At 28.5% G+C, this 23,803-nt stretch overlaps 1 protein-coding gene across 4 annotated transcripts in view; it reads right to left on the bottom strand.

Annotated features, from left to right (window-relative positions):
* LOC132949852 (receptor-type tyrosine-protein phosphatase kappa) overlaps nucleotides 1-23,803 on the bottom strand; it is a 171,185-nt gene that overhangs the window by 126,784 nt on the left and 20,598 nt on the right. For 3 of the 4 annotated variants that reach the window (XM_061020936.1, XM_061020932.1, XM_061020933.1), the window contains exon 2: nucleotides 12,696-12,713. The exons of the other annotated variant lie outside the window; for it this stretch is intronic. In XM_061020936.1, the coding sequence (XP_060876919.1) occupies nucleotides 12,696-12,713 (18 nt within the window). The remainder of the gene's footprint in view (nucleotides 1-12,695; nucleotides 12,714-23,803) is intronic. 4 annotated transcript variants of the gene reach the window in all.

The raw sequence follows: 23,803 nt of genomic DNA, 5'->3' as shown, positions 1-23,803 counted from the left end.
AAAAAGGTGTTTTGATATACATTTTAATATTTTATTTAAAATAATAAAATAATATACGTAAATTTTTTTTAATTTTCTTAATCTACCTTATCTATTTATTTAATCCTATAAACATCCAAGTTAATATTTTCTTTGAATATTTATAACCATCTAGGAATAAATTGTAGTTTTTTGTATACATGGTAATACATTGCTAATAATGTATTGAATAATATTGATATAAATAATATAAATAATATTCAATTCTATAATGTAAGTATGTAATGCAGTAGGTACATGAATTTAAATGAGCTTGATTGGTTGAGGTTTGGAAAAATACGTTCATAAACATTTTGTTATTCTCAGTGAGTATTTTGTTTATCATATCTTATTATTATGGTCGAAGGGCCCCCAAATTAATTTGCCCCTGGCCCCGAAAAACCTTGGGACGGCCCTGCATAAAAGCGTGCGGGCGTTGAGTTTATAATAAGTTTTTATAGTGAATAAAAATCAAACGTGCATATCGTTATAAAATAATATTATGATGACAGACTTTATAATATAGGTAACAAAATTACCTTTTATTGCATTTATTGTATGATTACGTAGGCGAGATTGATATATTTTAAGTAACTCAGGCCTAAGCGGGGGGGGGGGGGGGCAAATATTGATTTCGATGAGGCGATTTGAAAGAAAAAAAAAAATTATTCGATGGAATGTCGGTAAGGGGGTCTTCGATTCCTATATAAAAAAGCCTTTCATCGGGCGAAGTTGGACTGCAGTGTAGTATGTCGATAACGATGTTCTCTATATCATAATAGTATATACTATTGTCGTATGACGTTATATTATTGTTATGTGCGCGGAGTGAGGGCCGGCTGCAGTCACAGTCTTTTGCAGGCGCCTTTCGCAGAAATTGGCAACCCGTCCGATGTTTATTATAATAATATGACCCCGTGTAGTTGACACTCTGACTGTGTGGCCCGCGAGACGCCATCGTCACAATATCGACGGTTTATTATAGCGCACAGCACGCCGTATTCGTCTAGGGTTCGAGACTTATCGCACGGGAATGCGCGGAATGTGCGCGATTAAAAACCGACCAAAATACGCAGCTGAAATTGTTTTGATATTTCTCGGTGATTCGTTGTTCGGTGGCCCGAGCGTTTCGCTCTGATACCGAAACGCCACCGCGGCGATACGAAAAGGCCGCCGCCGAGAGGTACGGTTTCCGTTCAGCGTCGGACCGCTGGGACAGCGCACGGCCGCGTCAAACTGTGGAACAGCACGGCCGCTGCTACGTCCGGACCGGTATTATAGTACGGACGCTATAACGCAGACGCCGCCGCCGCAGGGAAAACGTACCTGGACACGTGTTGATTTTTAATTTCAGCGTAAAAATATATTGTCGTTATAGAATCTTTACAGTCTAAATTGCATTAACCATTGTAATTAAAACGATTAAAAAAGCCATTTAAGGTATCTAAAAAAAAAAAAAACCATGAAACTCAACACGGTGCCCTAACCGAAACGCCACCGCGGCGATACAAAAAAGGCCACCGCCGAGAGGTACGGTTTCCGTGCAGCGTCGGACCGCTGGGACAGCGCACGGCCGCGTCAAACTGTCGAACAGCACGGCCGCTGCTACGTCCGGACCGGTATTATAGTACGGACGCTATAACGCAGACGCCGCCGCGTCCGGCCGCCGCAGGGAAAACGTACCTGGACACGTGTTGATTTTTAATTTAAGCGTAAAAATATATTGTCGTTATAGAATCTTTGCAGTCTAAATTCCATTGAGTTTCTAATCGTTGCCGATAACGTCATAATGTCGTTTTCTTAATCGGCGAACAGACTTCTTAAATATAAAGACAACCACATTATTTTCCCCGAGACGTTGTCCAAATGCGATGCTGGTCGACAATATCGCATTTATCAGAACGATAGTTAAATGTACAAAATGCACTATTGTGCTAATAAATTGTCGAATATGCACTTTTTCTATAAACAATGAAAATATACGCAAAATCTAACTTTATATTTAATTTCACCATTTTATACATAGCAAATTTATATCTCACGCAAATTAATCTATCACCGCTACAAAAAAAAAAACAACATGCAAATGCACAAAGTCCCGAACCCTACATATATTACTCCGGTTTTTTTCCAAAATGTTATACTTTTTAAACCCATTAACATACAAATGCGCGTTCTTTGTTCATGAACATATTATACATATATATATATATATATATATGTATATTTATTTTAACATTCATACAGTTGTTAAACATTGTAATTAATACGATTAAAAAAGCCATTTAAGGTATCTAAAAAAAAAAAACTCAACACGGTGCCCCTGCAGAATAATTTCATACTTGTGACTTACAGTGTGCGCGTGTAAAAGCCATCGATAATGTATTAAATGTAATATGATTAACGTTTTGACGTTTCGCATGTGGATACTTACATACTATTATTAAGTATGACTGTCGTTTAGCGACGGACATCCGGAAACGACACGATATTTCCGCATACCCCTCATCGCCATTCACCTACCATAATATTCCACGTATAATATGGCGACGCATAGTAGACGGAACATCTATTTTACAAAATATAATACGGGTACGCTGTGAGGTCATTATGATAATATTCATATATTTATATTTATTAAAGCGTACTATATTCATTCTATACCAAAAACAATCGGTGAAAACTGTAATTAAATTTTATCAATTTTCGGGGTCTGTTCGTGTAAGTTTATATTTTTTCTGGTTTTAGAAATTGACAAAATTATGATCAATATGCTACTATAAAAAAATATCTTAAATTTAAAATCATAATCATAATATACATTATAATTGTAATTAATTACCTATATTTTATAATTAGTACATATTTTGTACTCATACCTATGTAGTATATTATAGTATCATAATTTGGATAAGATATGCCGGGTACAATTTTCTGCATTGTTTAACATGAAAATTATTAAATATATTTTAGTGATTATAATAGTTATAATTTATAATAATATGTTAACATATTTATAATTTGTATTATTATTATTATTTTTATTTACTATACATATTATAATCTTTATTTGTTTTAATAATCATAATAATTATTATGTATAATTGAGTATCATCGTGTAACATATTTTTATCACTATAATTAGTGATTAATTTTCGTACCTACTACGTTACATATTAATCATTCTATGAACTGGGTCACATAATATACGTAACCATCTAATTATTAATATTTGTATGTAGTATACAAATAAATTAAGTTAATATATTTGAAATTATCTATTTATGAACATCGGAATCGGAGATATTTCGGATGGAATGATGTGCAAAAACATTAATTCGAATAGTAATAATGTTATACATTTAAACTAAAAAAACAATTATGTATATTGTTGAACATTATACTTTTCGGTACTAAATTTAAAAGCTAGAACAATCGTTATTTTGGATAAAGTCCAATTTGTACTCAACTTGATTTTTATCGCTTGTCTAAACTCTCGTCTACTTTATTTTATAACCCAAGGTGAATGACACTATAATGTAATATAATATTACCACGTATGAATAATAATGGTAACCTAATACTACCTAAACAGTACTTACATTATTCACCTAACTGTTTACTATTGTCGATTCATTCATAAAACAAACAATTTTCAAATTACATGTAACCTTTAAATTTCGGTACAGTCCAGTTTGAATAACATAGGGCATGACACATATTAAATATGTAATATTTTATTAGGAACACATCATTTTACCTAACTACTAAAAAATATTAATTTTAACGTTTTAATCGGAGTTTTAATTCTGAATTACGTTAATTAATATCAATTTTTTTAGTACTGTCTTATGTAGTGTAATATTTACAATACATTATCAACTATTGCTATTGATTTACTAAAATATAATGTTTAACAATTTGAAATAACCGTCAACGTTTTTTTTTTTAATTAGATACTTTAATGAAAATAGATAATAATATAATATTATTAAAACTAATATATTTTAAATTCCTAATTATAGGTGTAATAATATAATTATATTCAAATATTAAAAGTAAACTTAAAGTGATCTGTCCCACAAACAATATAATATAATATTTATATTTTTAATTTAGGTTAGGTACAACCTGAACAATTATTACATATCTACCTAATTGATATTGTTGTGATAGTTGATTATTATATTTTCACATGACGTCACATTATAAATCTAATAGCTTATAAAAATGCTAATACAATGAAACTAATATCCAATTTAAAACTATTTGAATAAGTAAACGATGACGGATTTGTATGATGGTCAGATATTATTATATTCTAAATAATCAATTTACCTTAATATTAATTACTTATAAAACGGTTTAATTTTTAAAATACTCCTAGCTTAGTTCATATATTATTTCGTAAAATACTTATTAATATTAAATACTATACCTAGTACCTATCCATATCATATTTGGCGTAATTGAGTATTACCTTTTTATTTCTTATATTTTTCAGAATACTATATGCATAATACATAATTTAATTTGAATACATACGTATATTTTATATTATATTAAGCTCATTTGAAATACAAATTAGAAGGCAAAAAAAATGGTAATATAATAATATAAATACTGCAGTCATATTAATTTTTAGCTAACGTTCCGAGGATTCTGCTCCATTCAATGAAAATAAAAATAATTTTAAGTAAATTGAAATTCAATGCACTATGCGCTATATTTTATTTAACATCTAGGTAAACATAATAAAAAAAAGTACCTACCTGTTTAGGATAGTAATTTATTTAAAAATAATTCTATTATAGGTAACATTACATTTTTAGAATAATTAAAAATGTATTTTGGGTAGTATTTCAGCATTGGCGCAAAAGACGTTAATTTGAAAATATGAACTATTACTAAATAAAGTTAAATGTTAACAATATAAATTAGAGATTTTTTTTCAGAAAGTGAATACTTTGAATTTATTATAATATAGTATTATTTAGAACGAATTTTAATGTATAATATGAGAAGTTAATTTAACATAACTGAACACTGTAGACGCTGGGTATTAATCACTATTATATTTTGGTCATACAATTTAACTTGCATACATTTTTTTAGCGATATTGTTTTTTTTACAAAGACTATTCATTTAATTAATATTTTTTGCCTGCCATACCATTGTTTAAATTCAAATATTATTTTATATTGGATTTATGAAAGACTAAACACATAATATAATATCCAGAAAACAAATAAAATATCAATAAAAATAGTTATTGTTTTTATTTTGAAAAAATGTAAATTAGTGTTTAGCACACAATACACATAATACTATAATAGGTATATATTCCGCGATGTCAGTTGGACTGAAACTCTATTGAAAATTCTTTAAATTTTTGTTACTCGAATAAATTAAAGTAGGTAGGTATTATACATTTTATATTGTAAAGAACATAAATATTTTTAGTTTTGTATAATATATTAAACTTAATGGAAAATGTCAGATTTGTATGGATTATTAATGGCTTGAGTGTTTTTATACGAATTTTTCTCGTAACATTATATAATATAATTTGTCCATCTATATGTAAGTCGTAGGTGTACTACGGTATACTATAAAAATCAAATAACGTTTAAACTAAAAATCTATCGAATTTACTTAGAGGTTTGCTTGTCCGATTCGCTAAAAAAAAATACGGATGGCTGCATGTATAACTATTTTTTCTACGCACATTATATTTATATTTTTACTCAGAAAATGTTTATTTTTAATAATTTCTAGCTGATTTTTTTTTGTTAATCGTGATCTTTAAATGTTAATACTTATAAGTTATAACTTACCGATCATTATATGATTTGACTTGTAGGTGCCAAACAATAATAATATTAATATATACGCTATAGTGTGCAGTACCCAATACACAATTATGTGTGTGTTATTATAATAAAGAAGATATCATGCTCTATTAATAAAATATTAAAATGTGTTACTGTATATTTAGACGGTACGACTAAACACCGTCATCGGGTTAATACACAGAAAAATTCATCATAAAGTCGACCAAAGTATTATTATAAGGCTAACGTCACACCTTTCAGTATTAGCGGGCTCGCCAAACTGAACTACCTCGAAAACGCAACAGTTGTCTCGTTACGTGTCGTTAAACAATCCTCTCTGGTTATTTGAAAAATCGAAAGAATTGTAAAATAATACACAATATACCTAGGTAATTGAATCGCATTACAATAATAAATTACGGCTGTATAATATATTTTAGCAGTTTAGCCCCTCGTTTCGTTGTAAAATTTAAATATGGGCGTCTTGAACAGTACCGACTGCAGGCACCCAATTATGAATTATAATGCTCGTAATATAATTTAAACGAAACGATTACGTAAAAAGTTTAAGATAAATAGTATATTACGTCACCCAAAACTATAGGAAGAATAACTACAGCGATTCTATAGTTTTAATTTGAATAAACACACTTACGGGCAAGGTTTAACGGTCCAAAGTACAAAAACGATACGTAATAAATATAAGACAGTGTGATTTTGGTCATCGTCATATTTGATTGATAACTTAATTATTTAAAAGCATTTTTTTTTTTTTGTTTATCAAAGCAATACAAAAAATTACTCTTTACCCTCCTATATATTTCTTGTTTAAAAAAATTATAATAAAATAGAGAACATAATAATACCATCGGGAAAACGCATGCGTATTAATATCGGTTCGATCGCATAAAGGTTTCTAGATAATCATCACATCAAATATTATATATTAAACACATTGGTTTATCTGCAAGACGTACGTACAAACGACCTGGGGAAGGTTAATACACGTGTGCCAAAAATTAGAAAGTCACATCCCAGATGTTGCCACCATCCAAACCGCCTACATTCGTATTAAACTCACGCCAAAACCCATTAAAAACACCGACTGCGATTTCCTTGTGAAGGATAAAAACAGCAGGTACGCAAATAGACGAACACGCGCTAAATGGTTTGAAAAATACCGCCGAGAAAGACTTTCTTTTACTACGGTTTTGTTTGTTTATCTATTACTATTATTATTATTATTATTATTATTAACGTTTTTATTTTTTTTATTTGAATGTGCCTGCAGCGTGTTTCGGATCCGACGATAATAATAATATCATATGAAACATAATTATATATAATAGTATAATGCGTCTGCCGGTCCGTATAATGCTAATTTGTGTAGTTAAGTACGAGAATACCGGTCGGTAAAAATATATATAAATATTATAACATAAATAATACGTGATATTATTATTATTAATTTTTAATAATAGGTACCATAGTCGTATAGTTTATGTCGGCGTCTTATATATGCAATTTAGCAGCACGAATGTACACCGGTCGAACGAGTAGCCTACCCATTGACAGTGGTGTTAACTTTGTATTGCTCTATTATAGATAAATAGATAATGTACAAAATGCATGAATGTAAAAATACACGCGATAAACAATTTTTAGATTACTAATTGAACGGTTAAACATGTTAAGATTTTATCATCGACAGTAAACAAAATATAATACGTGCAGTGGTGTACCTGTAGTGGGCGTAGACTGTCTGGGTGAATTAACCTAAAAAAATGTGATCCGTTTGGGCGAACAGTTATATACCGATTGGGCGAATAAGTATGAACAGGTTTATATGTAAATGAATTTATATATTGTAATATTGTGTAGTTATGTACATTATCAATTGAATGTTTTATAGGTATTATAATATATTATATACTTGATTAAGCAAAAAAGTAGAAACTATGATTCCTTATAGTTCTATATATATTCAAATTGAAAAGTATAAGTACCTACACATGCTTTTAGTAATAAAAAAAAGTCTAATTTTAGCTCCGGTGAATGTATTGGTTTTACAGTGTGAAATGAGTGGCAAAGTATGATGCACTGCAGCAAACTGCCGATAATCCTATCGAGACCACTGTGGACTACAATGTGAAGTTTTTATTTTATGTCCGACATCACTTTTTGGACCAGTAAAAATACTTTAATCTTCAACTTTGGGGGCGACTTATGGTACCTAGCAAATATTGACTCTTTATTAGGTTTTTTCGGAAGTCAAAATTAAACAAAATCCAAAACTTTTATAATGAATTGCGGTAAAACGGGAATGCTTTGGAAATTCCAGTTATAAAAACTGGATTATAAACAACGATGTTCTCCAAATAGGTTTTTTGAAACTAAATATTGTAACAAACTTCATTAATTGAATACATATTATATAGTACAAGTTGATCATTTCTTTAATTCTTTTTACTGGACCTGTACCTACAGCAGCTACATCATAACATTTCGTAAATTTCATGCAGTGGCAAGGGCGTACCCAAGAATTTTTCAAAAGAATGTCCAATTTTTTTTAACATGTAAAAAGTATACTATCAGTGGTTTGCACCTCGAGTATTTTAAATTCTATCAATAAATGGGGGGGGGGGGTCCAGAACTCCCCCCCTCGGGTATTCCTGTGTGCAGTGGCATACACAGATATTTTTAAAGAAAGTGGTTATATGAAAAAATATATGTATGTATTATAATATATAAATCAAATTATATATAAATTAATTATATCTAATTTTTATTTTATTAATTTTTATTCATCTATACAATATATAGTACAAAAATACAAGGGGGGAGACGCAACAACCCGAGTTGAACACCTATGCCACCCACACCAGGACACTGATTTCATGATATTTTCCCTATTATGTTGATCGGGAGAAATTCGGTGTGCAGCAGTGTCACAATATTAATTATTATATTGAGTTTGGCCACTTATGATAATGGATTATAATATATTCACGATTCTCGCTCATGTGGTTGCGACGCATTCATAACAATTAAAATAACCTTTTCATATAATTTAATTTTTACTCTACAACTCTACACTATATTTATGTATTTAATATAAGACACTCATTATTTCAAAAACGATTAAGACATTTATAAAAATATTTTTTTACATGATTTCAAGTCGTTTCAAAAATTAAATTCCAAAAAAAAAATTTTTACTGGAAAAATATTTGTTGGAGCACTTTGATTTATAAAAATCAAATATTCGACGAGTATCCTATGAGTTCTAAGTGTTTAATTATTATATGAACGGAATAGTGGACCAACATTTTGAGGTGTACACCAGTATGACTCCACTCCGCATGTCTAAAGTTATAAATACCTAAAACTAATAAACTTGTCTAAAATTTGATTTGTTTTTTATCTAAATACTCCGAATAATATTCCATTTCAGGATATATGAACTTGAAAATGTAAGTTGTCATTCAAAAGAAAAAAATACTTTTAAAAAAAACAGTAAAAATATAATTTTTTCCTATAATTAATGTAGAGTTTTGTAATGATTTACAATTATGTGAAAGAAAAATGTTGAAAAACGTTTCAGTGTTTTCTGAAATAGCGATGAGTGTCTTACGTGAAATGAATCACCCCGTATAGTTTGTAGGATGTAGTTTGTACTATATTATTGTATTTATACGTTCTCAACAACACAGTAAAATAGTTAATAAGTACGTCTATATAATAATAATCAACTGCCTTTGTACATTTATGTTTACGTTGATTGTTTGAGGAACAAAACAGAAAAAAAAACAAAAAGAGAGGATATATATGGCCGGCGGATGGTGTGCCGTGTGGTTGGGTACCGAAACGGGAAGAAAAATATTTTGTTAGAAAGTTTACGACGATAAATTTCGACTGTCGGAAAGACGTGGTGGTGGTTTCAGCTATAATGTGTGGAGCCTGCACAAGATCGCTGTATATAATCCATGTTTAAAAGGGGATAACAGATATATATTATGTATATATTTATATATATATATGTATATAGTAGTATATATACTCGTGTATCGCAAGTATACTTGCGGCACTAGAAACTGTGAAGTACATAACGGTCGGTTAAATAAATAGTTTCTGTGCAACCTCAGAGGTTTTGAAACAAAATAATCGGAGTGCTCAACAATAATATTTTAAAAGGTAAATTGCAGATGAGTGTACATTAATAATTAATTATTGTAGGTAGGTATACAATCGAGACCTTGGTACATGATGGTGACTGGTGTAGCAGAAAGACCTGACAAATGAAATAACTTTTGCCAATATTTAAACATTTTTTTTTTATTTTTATTTATAATTTATAAACGCTTCCGCTACAAGTTCAGTATGTTTTTTTTTTATATTTTTTCATACAGAAAATATAAATTTTTAAATTGTATGTAATGTCATTTGGAAAAATTAAAAAAAGCCAATTTGTAAATCAAATAATTTAGAAAAATGTTGATGGTAAAATCGTTTATTTAAGTCAAGCAGTGTTTCTTTTAAATACCAATATTTGTTGCGAGTAAATTAATTTAAAGCGTAATAACTTTTTCCAAACTTTTCTTTTTGTGAATTCTTATCAGACGTAAGTAAACCTTAATTTATTTACTACACTCATTTAATTTTTATAATTATTTTCATACGTTTAACTTGTATCGATTTTCCATTTTTATCTGTCAGGTCTCTCTGCTGTTAAGATCTGTATATTGTATACAGTATATTACTCAAACATTAACTATTCTTATATTATATGCGAGTACAATATATAGGTACTAATGCAACAGTATATTAATTATTGAGTTGCCAATTCGCCTAAATCTGCCCGTAAACGGCATACAGTTTATTGGCAATGAGTATACCTATATAATATGTATACACTCGTGAATATGATGAGTAATGTTTTTGAAATATCTCTATGCGGAAGTTATATGATTAAAGTGCATAGCATGTGAAATGAAATTTCAAAACCTTACTCAAACATGGCCACTTTTGCGGTGAAAAAATATGCTTCGCAAATCGTTTCAGTATGAAATAATAAGACGTATCGATATGAGATCATAAACTATGGACTATTTTATACATTTAATGTTATAATTAATATAGGTACTTAATATGTGTGTAGGTAATTTGTATATATTTTACATATACTCGATATACACGACCATATAGGCCATGACAAAAGTTATATCGTCATATTTATGATTATATTTTTATATTTTTCACGGCTATCGAAAATAAAGTTCAGCATCATGGCATTCCCTCAAATCCCTCGGTTCGCTTGATATAACACTACGTGAAAATACAATTGTACGATTTTCAACAGGTTGCAGCGCACATTTATTTGAATGTACATGGAATGTTTGTCGTGGAGGACATACGCTGCAGGGGGACGGTTCGACGATATTTCTGGCGGGGAAGTATTTTAGGCAGGCCAAGAAGATTTAACCAAAAAATGAATTTTTTATAGCCAGTCAGGTCATAAACTGAATGAATATCAGGCCAGACCGCACCGAGATATCTCCCGTAAGTCCATAGGGCCAGTCCACCCCCTGACGGTCGGTGGTGTATTATGCGTCGTTATGTCACAGAAATTCACGACCATCATACGGTACAAAAACCAGAGTCCACCCATATTGTTACAACGATAATTATTATTATTGAAATTTGTAGCTTATATTATAAAATATTACAACCCTATTTATGTGTTACCATTATTATTATGATGACGGTTTACTTCTATAGGTACTTCTATATTTGAGCAAATCGTTCGATTTTTTTCTAATAGCACGGCGACATATTTACATATAATTAAATTTGTTCTTCAAGTTGACTAGTTTAGTAGACCTAAGTTTAACACCAGGTTTGAGCTCTGAGATTACATAAAAATATGTTCATACCATACATATATATATAAATCAAAATATGTGGGAAAAATCAATCGTACATTGTGCTTGTTTGTAATTAAAACCACGTTCAATAGTTATTTAATATTTTGTTAATTTATTGTAATGAGCGATAAGATGCACACGAAAAAGGTTTTATTTTTTTATGAAGACAGTCTCTCAATTCACGTAGCGACATAGAGTATATAGACATTACCCGTAGCAGACCATTCAGTAGTTAGTAGAATAATTTCCCATTTCGGAAAAGGTAATAATATCTTTGCAACGAATACCTTTAAAGTATATTATATTATAACCAAATAATAATAAATAAATATGTGAGAAAATAAAATTGTGTACCACATTAAACTTATTCTTGTTAACAATGTATTATGTATATATGTATAGTAGCATGGCCACCGAGATTTCTTAACTTCGTTGGATGCTCGAGAAGTCCTGAGCATTTTTTGATATACTTAAATGCATGCTATACATCTTTGATTCAAGTTATTCATTCTTTATTGGCTATTGTGCCGTTTAGTTATAAATTTAAAACCCAAATTGGTAAGAATACAATATACATTATACACTATTATAAAGTAATCATAGTTTACTTAATTTTGGTATTATCTTAATCGATTATTTATAGTCGTTTGATATCATCGAAGTCTCCAGAGAGTCGTGCCCACCAATAAGACCTAAGTTAAACGAATAACACGAATAAATACTTAAATATTTTAAAACTATCGTTTGGTCGGAGGCATCTCTCTCCAAAGCTGTTTTATATTCAAAATCCAATTGAAATGTACAATACATTTTACCTGACCGATAATGATAATATACGTATTGATGTTTTTTTTTATTTTTTGCACATATTTCTTCTAACCATATCTCTTCTGTAATCGACTGATGTTGACCCCTTACCGAATCGTATTATGAAATCTAAATGGAGAAAATAAAACAATACAAATCAGTATATTACGACAATTATTATGTTATTTAAAATAAATAAGAAACAAAATAAATGTAAACTAAAAAAAGTAAAAAATAAAATGTTTTTTAGCAATCTCAGTTATCAAAAATTAACAGATATATAATATAATGTAGTCGCGTGTCTTGGATATAGTTATAATAATTGTCACATGTTGTTTTTTTTTTTTTAATAAAACATTTCGTTTAAATATGTATGATAGGTAAGTACAAAATTGTACTTTATTTTTGTGCTAATAAATGTAACAAATTATTATAATATGTACGATGTACATCCATAAATAGTTCACTCGTATCGAAATAAATTAGAATAAATGTGACCACTGACCATGTATAAGGTATTCAGTATTTCACATTGAATAATTTATTATAGGTATATTCCAATAAATATCGGGCACGCATATTATAACGTGTTTCCGATCACCAAAATTCAACAACAAAAAATGTGTAAATAACTTATCATAAAAACCAAAAATAATAAAAATATATTTTACAGAAGTTTAATACTTGCAGGTAGATCATCATTACAATAACAATCGATTATACAGAGACATCGTAATAATCACTGAACTAGACGACAGTATGATAAAATCGTCTTTAAAATTACCATCACCAACTGATTATAGTTTGATATTTTAGTTTAGTTTTTGTAGTTGTTTATCGTCGGTGACCGGTGTATCATATTATTATAATCGTATACCTACAATAATATTATAATAAAAAGTGTGTACCTATTGAGCAGCAGCCTTATCAAACATTTGAATAGACGCCGATAGTTGGAATGATTAAAAAAAAAAAAAAACAAAGAATAATAAAGGTGTTTTTGTATACTATAAAAAATATAAAGTTCGAATAAAAGGTCGTCGCAAAGGTTGTTTCAATGGTTTTCTACACAAACAACGTAGGTACTTACACGAAATACTTGAAAAATTATCACGGATTTGCGAGAAGGTCGTCGTCTATATCTTAGTAATTATTATGATTGTTTATACTTTATTAACTTGAACCTTTTAACCGAGAGTATAATAATTTATTCGAGATTCAAAATGTATAAACATGAATAGTAATGAGTTAAAATTTGAATAATATGGCTGTACAGTTTAATTGTGGAGATATTAATTATTTATTTTTATCATATTCCGTTCGACGTCAACCGATTTATATTACTACCTATGTATTTCGACTTTCAAGAATACGAAACAACCACCGACCGTCAACCTTTTCGAACTTACGGCTTATCCCTGTGGATATGATGCGATCTGCACATATGCACATGAACCGTGAATCGTTATCCCTCTGTTTTCTTTTTTTGGTTTCTTGCCAAACAAAATTTTTCTTACCTTTGAGATTCTGTGTGGAGCAATAATGAATGTATTGGTTTTACAATTATATATATATATATATTTTTTTTGTATGTGTCTATATGTCATCTCCTTTTGGAGCAATTGAACAGCTTCAATTTTCAAAGGCGTTTACTGGTAGTGAATTGGACCTAGTTAGTTTCAAAGGAGGCCAAAAGTAAAAAAAATATCTCAATAATTACCAATGTTATAATCGTAAATAACAAAAAAAAACATGAAGGGAAAAACGAGAATTTTTTCGTAAAACCAGTTTTAAGCCAAATCCTTTTATTTTTTGGTATTCAAAAATGAATAACTATAGAGATTTGAATTTTTCATCAAATAATTATTTGTACATGCGTTTGGTTGTCTTGATATAATTTTAAAAATATTTCGACTTGTTTTGTGTTATTTATATGAATTTCAAAATTGTCCACCTTTTTTAAATTTTATTTCAACTAATACGATAAGATGGTTGTTTTTTTTTTAATAAAAATGCTGGAAAAATGTTGTACAAGTTTCTCATAATAGTAGCTCTTAACACTAATTAAAACAAAAAATCGAAAACACTTAAAGACTTTTATTATTTCAAATATTATAATTATTTAATATATAATTTTTTTTTTTTTTTATTTGGGTTAAGGCTTCGACTACTTAGGTCATTAGCCTATGCCCTGTGGTACTGTAGATTTGTTTACTCGTGATTTGTTTTGGCAGAATTTTTAATTTGGGCACCCGTAGGTATCTGCCATGCCCGGGTGGGGGTTTTCTGGAACTTGGGGGATAATATCAAAAATGTGGGAAAGTCGATTTCAAGTAGACTTGACAACGAATTCAAATCTGTTTTCAGAATTCTTATCGCTTCAATAGATCAATTGGAATGTTTGGCAAAAAACACGTCTAAAATACTATGTCGCGCGTGTGTTAGACAAAAAAAGAAAATCACGGTATCGAATCCCCTTAAATAGTAAGTAATAACTGATAAATAATAAAATAATAAATATGAATTACCATATAATATAATCTGACCCGTGAAGAAGTGACCGGTCGGCGTCATATTATCATAGTATACCTTAAATTATGAAAAAAAACTCTTTTAAATAGGGGGGGGGGGGGGTCTAACTTTTTTATTCTTTTTATGGGCACCAAATTTTTTTAACAAAACCGAACCAAACACACATCATTTGTTGACGTATCTTCAAAACTGTTCACCTTTTAACCGTAATTTTTGTAACATGTCGCTGGCCGGTCACTTCTTAACGGGACACATTGTATACTATGAGAATTATGCTTGGAAAAAATAGTAAAACGAACCTTATTACAAATAGAGAAATAAGCTTTTTTCTTAACCCTGTTAGTATGTAATAAAATTATCCTTAAAAATATAATATTATGCAGAAACGCAGTCTCCACTCAGAACCAAATTTTATCGTATACAATAATAATTTATCATTTAATTAAAATTGTACAATTAATACCTACTATACAGCAGAGCGAGTTCCTCATTATTTTCCTTTACCTAACATTCAATATAAAATTGCATAATTATTTATAAAAGCTTATGTCCTTTTTTTCTATAAGTTTTACATTTTTATTGTATACAATTCAATGAAAATAATGTTCTAACTTATCAGTTACAAAATTAGATAACTTCGTTAATATTTCAGAATATTATTTAAAAGAATTGTATGAATTAACAATAATAATATTATGTAAACATAATATGTATGTGCATAATTTTTGTAATCTTTTACAAATTAGTAATAATGACTTGTATTTTAATAAAATAATATTATAATACATTTTCAGTTAAAATTAGCATTCGTTTTAATGTTTATGTATATTGATTGACCTAACCTAACCTAATGTATATTGATTCACTTAACTACAATTATTATTGTGTACTAGTCCGGCTGAATATTATTATTATAAAAATTAAGCTGTTTTTTTTCAATGTATAATTTATAAAAACAATGTATTAAAAGTTTATCAGATTAATGTTTTTTAGCATTCATAATAAATTGAAATCAACGTTTAAATTGAACACATGTTTATGATCATTAAACATAATTATTTTATGATTCAAAATTGCAGATGAAAGTAATGAATATAAACGGTAAAGTTGTATAGGTATGAATTTCTAAAAATGGAACCAATTTTAAGTGCGTACAATATGTTACGGTAATAAACGACTTTACAGTTTCCTACGTTATCTATATAATAGTAATAAATTGACTTGACGTGACATGAGGGCTAATTAATTTTGGCAGTGAATCTGCAAAAGAAATGTAATATTAAAAACCCGGAACTTTTCAAACTAAATGTTCTAAAATTATTTTTACAAATAACGTTATTATGTTTTATTCTTGAGTAAAAGATTATGTATAAAAAATAATTTTGTAGGTTGTAAAGAAAATGTTAAAATGTAATCAGAAAAACTAGGTCAACTTCTGTTGTCTTATCATATTATAATGTACCTTAATATTCTTAATACTTTTTTTATTGTTTTATTTTCTTATAATTTATTAAGTGCTTATGCACCTATTATAATATATTCGAATTTTCTTTCAATTGAAAATTATATATTTTATATGTTTATAATATTCAAAATCCTTATGATTGCATCGATATAGTTATCAAAGTAAATTTAGCATTTAAACTTTAAACAGAGTAATATAATATAATATTATGTATTTAAATTGTGTACTTATATGAAATATTAATATAATACTTATAATTCAACGATGATAGTATAATATGTAATAAACTAACGATATTAATTATCGCTATTCAGTAATACAGTGTGAGCGTTTTATAATAATTTACATACATTTAAGTGTCTACGACTACACTCAATATTTCGAAAAGTTTCAAAGGTTTTTTTACATAGTTTGATGCTACTCCAAAACATCGCGTATAACTAATAATATAACTACTTGACCGAAAATTGATCTTTATAGATCGAAATACTCCGCACAATATTCTGCTTCGGCATATGAAATAAGAAATTATGATGTTGTCGAAAATAGGAAAAAAACTTAATAAATAATAATATTTTTTCAGAAATTTTTGTTTTGAAATGACATCAAGTTGTGTAACAAAAAATGTTGTCGAAAAAGTTGAGATTTTTCGAAACTATAAGTGTATACACTTAAATGGATCACCTGGTATAAATATATTATGTTATATTATTAATGTCAGCCGCTTGAGCTAATATATTGTGTAAGTACGGCTAATACGACCGGTCGCTTGTAGGTCGGAAGATTAAATCGTAGTACTTACACATCTTACAATCGTTCAGTGCGCGTGACCTTCGTCCACTATTTTTAATACGCATTTATATCTCAGTTACATATCATAATATATTTTAGTGTGTAAAATTATCCAAATCAACAATAAACCAAAGTGTTGATTATTGTCATTATAAAAAAAAAATAAAAAAATAAATGATTTGACTAAAAATGAAATGGTGCCTGTCAACCGAATATTTTCAAAAACTAACATTTTTTTTTTCTTATGTTTGTAATCTTATTTTCGCTTGTACGTTTTTAATGTTATTGTGTTGCATCTGATTATGTAATATTTTGGTTTATGTATATAAGTTTCATACTCAATAAATGAGAAAATCATAAAGGAATATTAACGGTAAAAAATGTACCTATACAAAGTCAAAGCGTTTAGCGATGTGGAAAAAAAACCCCAGAATATCGTTAAGTTGCTATACGCATAGTATAGTAAACGATAATGTAAAACGTATATTGAAAATCGTTTAAAAATGAATAATGTTATTTTTATGAAAAGCGTTCAAAGTCCTTTATCGTATTATTATACCACAGTGTATAAATATAGGTGGGTACCTACCTAACAAATGCAGCAGGTGTACATCGTGTACTATGTATCTAGGTAACTTTAACGATTTATGTGTTTGTTTATGTAATGCAGTTATACATACAAGTCGGTCGGTGATTGGTCCCTCGTTCTGAAACCTAAATTCATTCTAATTGCGTGCTAAATTTTGAAATTTTGAAATAATTAAAATATTTTCATGGACGCGGCTGGCGCAACGCACGTCTAAAATAATCATGTCGTTAAAATCGAATACAATTTGGTAGTCGTATTGCAGGACATTTACCGCGGGTGAAGGGGTAGGGGGCATAATGAAATCAGACACCAGAAAGTACATTAAAAAAAGTTAAAGTTAAAATGTTCAACATTATATTCGAATTCGGTACAGGGGAGGGGGGCAAATGGCCCGTATTCCCCCCTTCGGGTGCTCGTGTACATAATATTATAGTTATATGTGGTATTGAAATAATTTATAAATGAGCTAAGACGCATAATATTTTTCCATCGTGTTATTTGATATCGCGTTATTGACTATTTCTGGGCTTCTATTCAGTTGTCAGTTATTACATTTTAACTAAGACTTATTTAAAATTATTTTACCAACGACGATTAAACCCGATCCTCTCGAAAGCGCTGCACATTTTTCTTGAAATATAGTTATCGTATAAATATATTCTAATAACAGTTGTTAATATTGCTATATAAATAGGTAGGTACGGTGCATATTATTATACATATGACATTTATAATACTGTTGTAATAATTCTTGTTTCACTGCATCGGGCATCCGCATTACTCATGGATATTAAATTAAATACATTTCTTGGTATAACAGCGGCGGTATGACTACAGTTTTAATTGGTATACCATACCCCCGTATTATAACGTAGGTACCCACCTAATGGAGAACGTTACCTACGCAGGAAATCTGAATTTGTAATTACATGTGTGTACCTACGCATGGTTGCGGTCATAATATTATGTTATATAATTTTTCAATAATACGAATCGTATTTCATTGATTTTCTTTAAATATTTCATTTGAATTATCTTTAATCGATTAAAACGCTTATAAGATAAAATCGTAAAGTATTTTGTCGGTAGACTGCAGTTGTACCTACCTAGTAATTTAACCGTTTAATAAAAATAATAAGATTTATTGGACGCCAAACACAGCCAATTGGCAACAATATTGAAACTTAAGCTCCTTCATATAGTAACTACAAGTATGATTTTGAAATTTTAAAACAAATTCAAAATTATTTGATTAAAAATACTTAAATATCAGTAACTAATAAAATAATAATTATTGTATTAGCTAAATTCAAATGAGCGTAAACAAAACACATTAAATATTTAGTATCACAATAATAATATCTAATCAAACAACATTAATTGCTTTAATTATTATTGTAATGATAACATAATCATATATATATATATATATAATATATACCCATAATATAATATCATATTATGATGTTAAAAAAATTATGTTTAGAATTTTAAATAAAAAATTCAAATAAAACGTCAAAATAACATCACAGAGCAGGAACTGAAATGAAAACATATGTACTGTCATCAGTGTCCTTGACACGATCTTCAATTTGACGAAGGTACAGTTTAATTAATTGTACGTGACCACATTTGGTCCGTGGCTTATGGTTAATACCGTTATTTAATTGGATCATTTACATACAAATATATTTTATTTATATTCTATTCAATTTATTATAAACTCAAAACCACTTTATTCATTACTAGCATATGACATCTTATACTAGTCATAATAGGTGGCTTATGCAGGGTAATTCTTTTAACATAAAACACTTTTGATTAGCAGATAGATTTGTTGGAAACATTATTTTGTATATTTGAGTTGTATTGAATTCTACCATTGTACAGAGCCCTTATTTTGCTTACCCTTATATTTGTTGATAGTTGGCTTACCTTAAAATATAAAGAAGAAAAACAAATAAATTAAAAATAAATAATGAGCATGGTTCACTGTTGAAATAATCATCAATACATATTTATTTGTTTTCATTGATCACTAAGAACATTAGGTACCTACTATATTATCTTCAACTATTCAAAATTTTCAATTTTGGTCAGCAGAAGTATATTACATAGGTACATAAATATTCATATTTTATTAAAAATTGCCATACGAATAAATATTAAAAAAGTAGGTCAGCGCATTTCGATGGTGGATGTTTGTCCATCGTCCCTTCGGGCCTCGGACAGGATAGTGTAATTTTACTGTATTCGATTTGAATGCAATGATTGCATTCGATAAAAAATGATTCTGAGCGGACGAGGGAATCTTTTTTATTTAATTTTATTCGTTTCTATGATGATAATCACAGCGTTTTAAGAACAGCTTAAGAACGATTTATATAAATAGGTAATTTATATAATTATAATTATAATTCATAATTAGGAAATATCATAAAAATGAAAAAAAATATAAAATAAAAGAAAAAGCTCGTAAGTCGCTTAAATGTTTTGAAAATCTTACCATGTCTAGGTAAGGCTAATATAAGTAAACAACCCAAACTTCAATTTTTTACGAGTGTTTTTAACCGAATTACAACAAAAAAACTCCCAACATTAAAATGTCTTTAAATAGCTCAAAAATGGCTAAACCGTAAGAAACAAAATCCAAAATACAACAAAAAATATCTCTTGTCAATTTTCATTTCAAGCAATATTTCTGGTAGAAAACGTCGTCCGTAATTATTTAATATTATAAAATCGTGAAATCGTACGTTTTTTCTCCTTTAAACGCTTATATTTCGAGTACAGTTTCGAAAATCGAAAAATGACTTCATTAAAGTACGAGCTCAAGAACATTACCTTTCAGAAAAGATGCTATACTTGATACTTTTGAGCAAGTTTAGAGGGGGGAAAGTTTTTACAGAATAAAAAAGAAAAAGAAATAAACATCATTGTAAAACCATTACATTCCTCGCTCCGCTCAGAATCTAAAATTTAATTTACCTAATACAACATGATATATTATATGATATTAAATTTGTCGAAGATAATTTTTCACAAATTTAATTCAATCATGTTAAAAGTATCTAAAATATAAACCCTGAAAAAAAATCTCCGCTTCAAATATTTCAATAGAATTATCATACCTAGCTAAATCAAATTAATGTTATAAACATTCATTTTAAAACAAGTTTATAATAAGTTATGATATGTAGTCATACCGTGAGCTTGGTATGGATAGGGTAGGGTAAGGTAGGTATTAGGATATTAAATATATTATTATGTTACACTATTACATATAATATTATTTATTCTATTAAATCAACAATACAACAGAGCTACTTCCTCGGGTTTTATTTTACAAAATTATTATAGTTTGTTGTATGTATAATTTTATATTTTAAATTTTAATAGAAGTTTTTTGTGACGGGTCGATGAAAACAACATTGTCATAAAAATTTGAAACACGGCTAGTTTGTACGCAATATTTATTTTATTGAACCGTATAATATATGTGGCGAATAGCATAATAAAAGTACTTGCTAGTCGTTACGTTGTATTAATAGTTATAAATGTTAATGTTGGTATATATTTTTACAACAAAAATTTTCGAATAAGTAAAAAAAAAAAAATACTTTGAATTATAATTAATAACATGCAAAAACCAATTAATAATTAAATCAATGTATTTTAACTATAATTTAACTTTAAGAGAAATTACCGTAGATACATGAAATTTTCACTGAATGTTTATATTAGCATTTTCAATACACGATCAATTTTTCAAAATATTTTGACTTGATTTGAGCTGTTTACGGACGTATTCAGTTTCCAATTTTTTTAGTTTTTTTTTCTATAAATATCAATAAAATGTTATTTGTTGGTTAAAAAAGCTTGAAAATTTAACAGAAGGCTCCTATAGTGTGTTGTTTCAAAAGCAGATAAAAACATTAAAAATCCATACTCACAATTTTTTTTATAAGCATTTGAAGTTCAAATATTGACAGAATTTATCAAATTTAAATTAAAAAAATGATTTTGTAGTTAAAAATTTTAAAAATGTTCAACTTGTATAGTTAATGATTGAAAATTTAAAACAAGGTTCCACGTAAATATGTTATTCTGTAACCAAAAAATCTCAAAAATATAAAATCGCAGTTTTTTTTATAGTTATTTTATGTTCAAATTTTGCAAAATTACATATTAAATAACCAAAAATAACGATTTTTGTAATTTTTTTTGTAATTTTTATAGCATTAATTAAACTTACCGGCTACCGGTAAGTTAATAATAAGTAATTACAATATAAAAATAATAAAAAATATCTTAGGCTGACAAACCGTTTCCGCAGAGTCATTTTTCGTATACAGTGATATTATATCATTGAATTCAAATTTAATACCATCCATTATACAGTGACCCCCTTTAACCTACTGTACAGCAGAGTGACATCCACTTACCCACCTTTTATATTATGATTGATTCGTCTCATAATATCGTTTGTTCATTTTCCATAAATATAAAATATCCTTCGAAATAACTTATCTTATGTCGCATGTACATATTAAATTATCTCAACATTATTCTGATGGCCATTGATTATAATAGCTAGTACGCGAAACACGTAGTGCATTAGTAAATTAATACTAAAATGACACTTCCTATATAGGTATCTGGTGCCTGTTATTTTTTTCGCAATTGTGTGCAATTCGCGTCCACTAAAGTCGGTCAGACGGAATATGACTGAAATTTTATCGTTAATCGATGCAGAAATATACTCATTTCACCGGACGAATGAGTTTCATGTAGAATATTATTAAATAAAATTATGATGAAGTAATTTTAGAAATTGGATACGGTACTGAAAATAGTTATGATTATAGTATCTATACCTATAGATGGGTAAAGCGCAGGCACATAGAATATGTTTAAAGTATACAACATATGTTGTTTTATATTTTTGACAAGAACCAATCACACCCGATTATTTAACAATGTATGTGTTAAATGTACTTAATTTACATCCGATTAAACGTGTCGCTCGAAAACAATACAAGTGAAACAAGACGTCTTCATTATTATTTACCAGCGTAAAACTTATGTTTTTTTCGCTTTTAATCGTAACCAAAACCTCATCTAATTCTGCGTACAGATGACTGTTTATGTTTAAAAAAAAACACATCACAAACTGCAATCAACAATTTTCAGTATTTCTAACGTTGTTTTAAAACGTACGACCGTCAATTATTTCCAAAAGCGTATGCATAGTCACGTAGATTTATTACTCATCGGATAAAATAGCTATTGTTTATAAAACCCGACAATAGTCAGATTTACACGGTTCATTTATAGTCATTATTATAGCACATATTAGCCCAGTGTTAACGTATATTATCATTGTCCACCTGAAACATTTGTTTTCCTTTTATTGTTTATACATAATAATATTAACTGCTGCAGAATGCGATATGTATTATTATTTTATTTGTCCATGAACCGAAAGCACCGACTTTACAATAATATTTGAATTTTCAATATAGGTTAATTATACTGCTTAATAAAATAAACTAAAATAGCTATATTATATAATAGAGGACTACTTCGACACAGATCGACTTGGAAAAAAAACTATAAAACGCTAGGTACTCGATGTTTTTCCTCTACAAGGAAAATCTATGAATCATAATTAATATGTTTTTGTTAATAAATAAATAAATAACCATGTAACGAAAACCTTACTAAAAATCGGTCAGAAACATTTTATCCACCCTAAAAACATATTTATGTTAAAATCTCAATTAAGCTTTAATCAGTCTAAATTTTAATATTATCATTATTAAATTACATCATATAGGA

This window comes from Metopolophium dirhodum, chromosome 8 (assembly GCF_019925205.1).
Source record: "Metopolophium dirhodum isolate CAU chromosome 8, ASM1992520v1, whole genome shotgun sequence".
Taxonomy (NCBI): domain Eukaryota; kingdom Metazoa; phylum Arthropoda; class Insecta; order Hemiptera; family Aphididae; genus Metopolophium; species Metopolophium dirhodum.
This window is presented reverse-complemented; position numbering and strand designations above follow the sequence as displayed.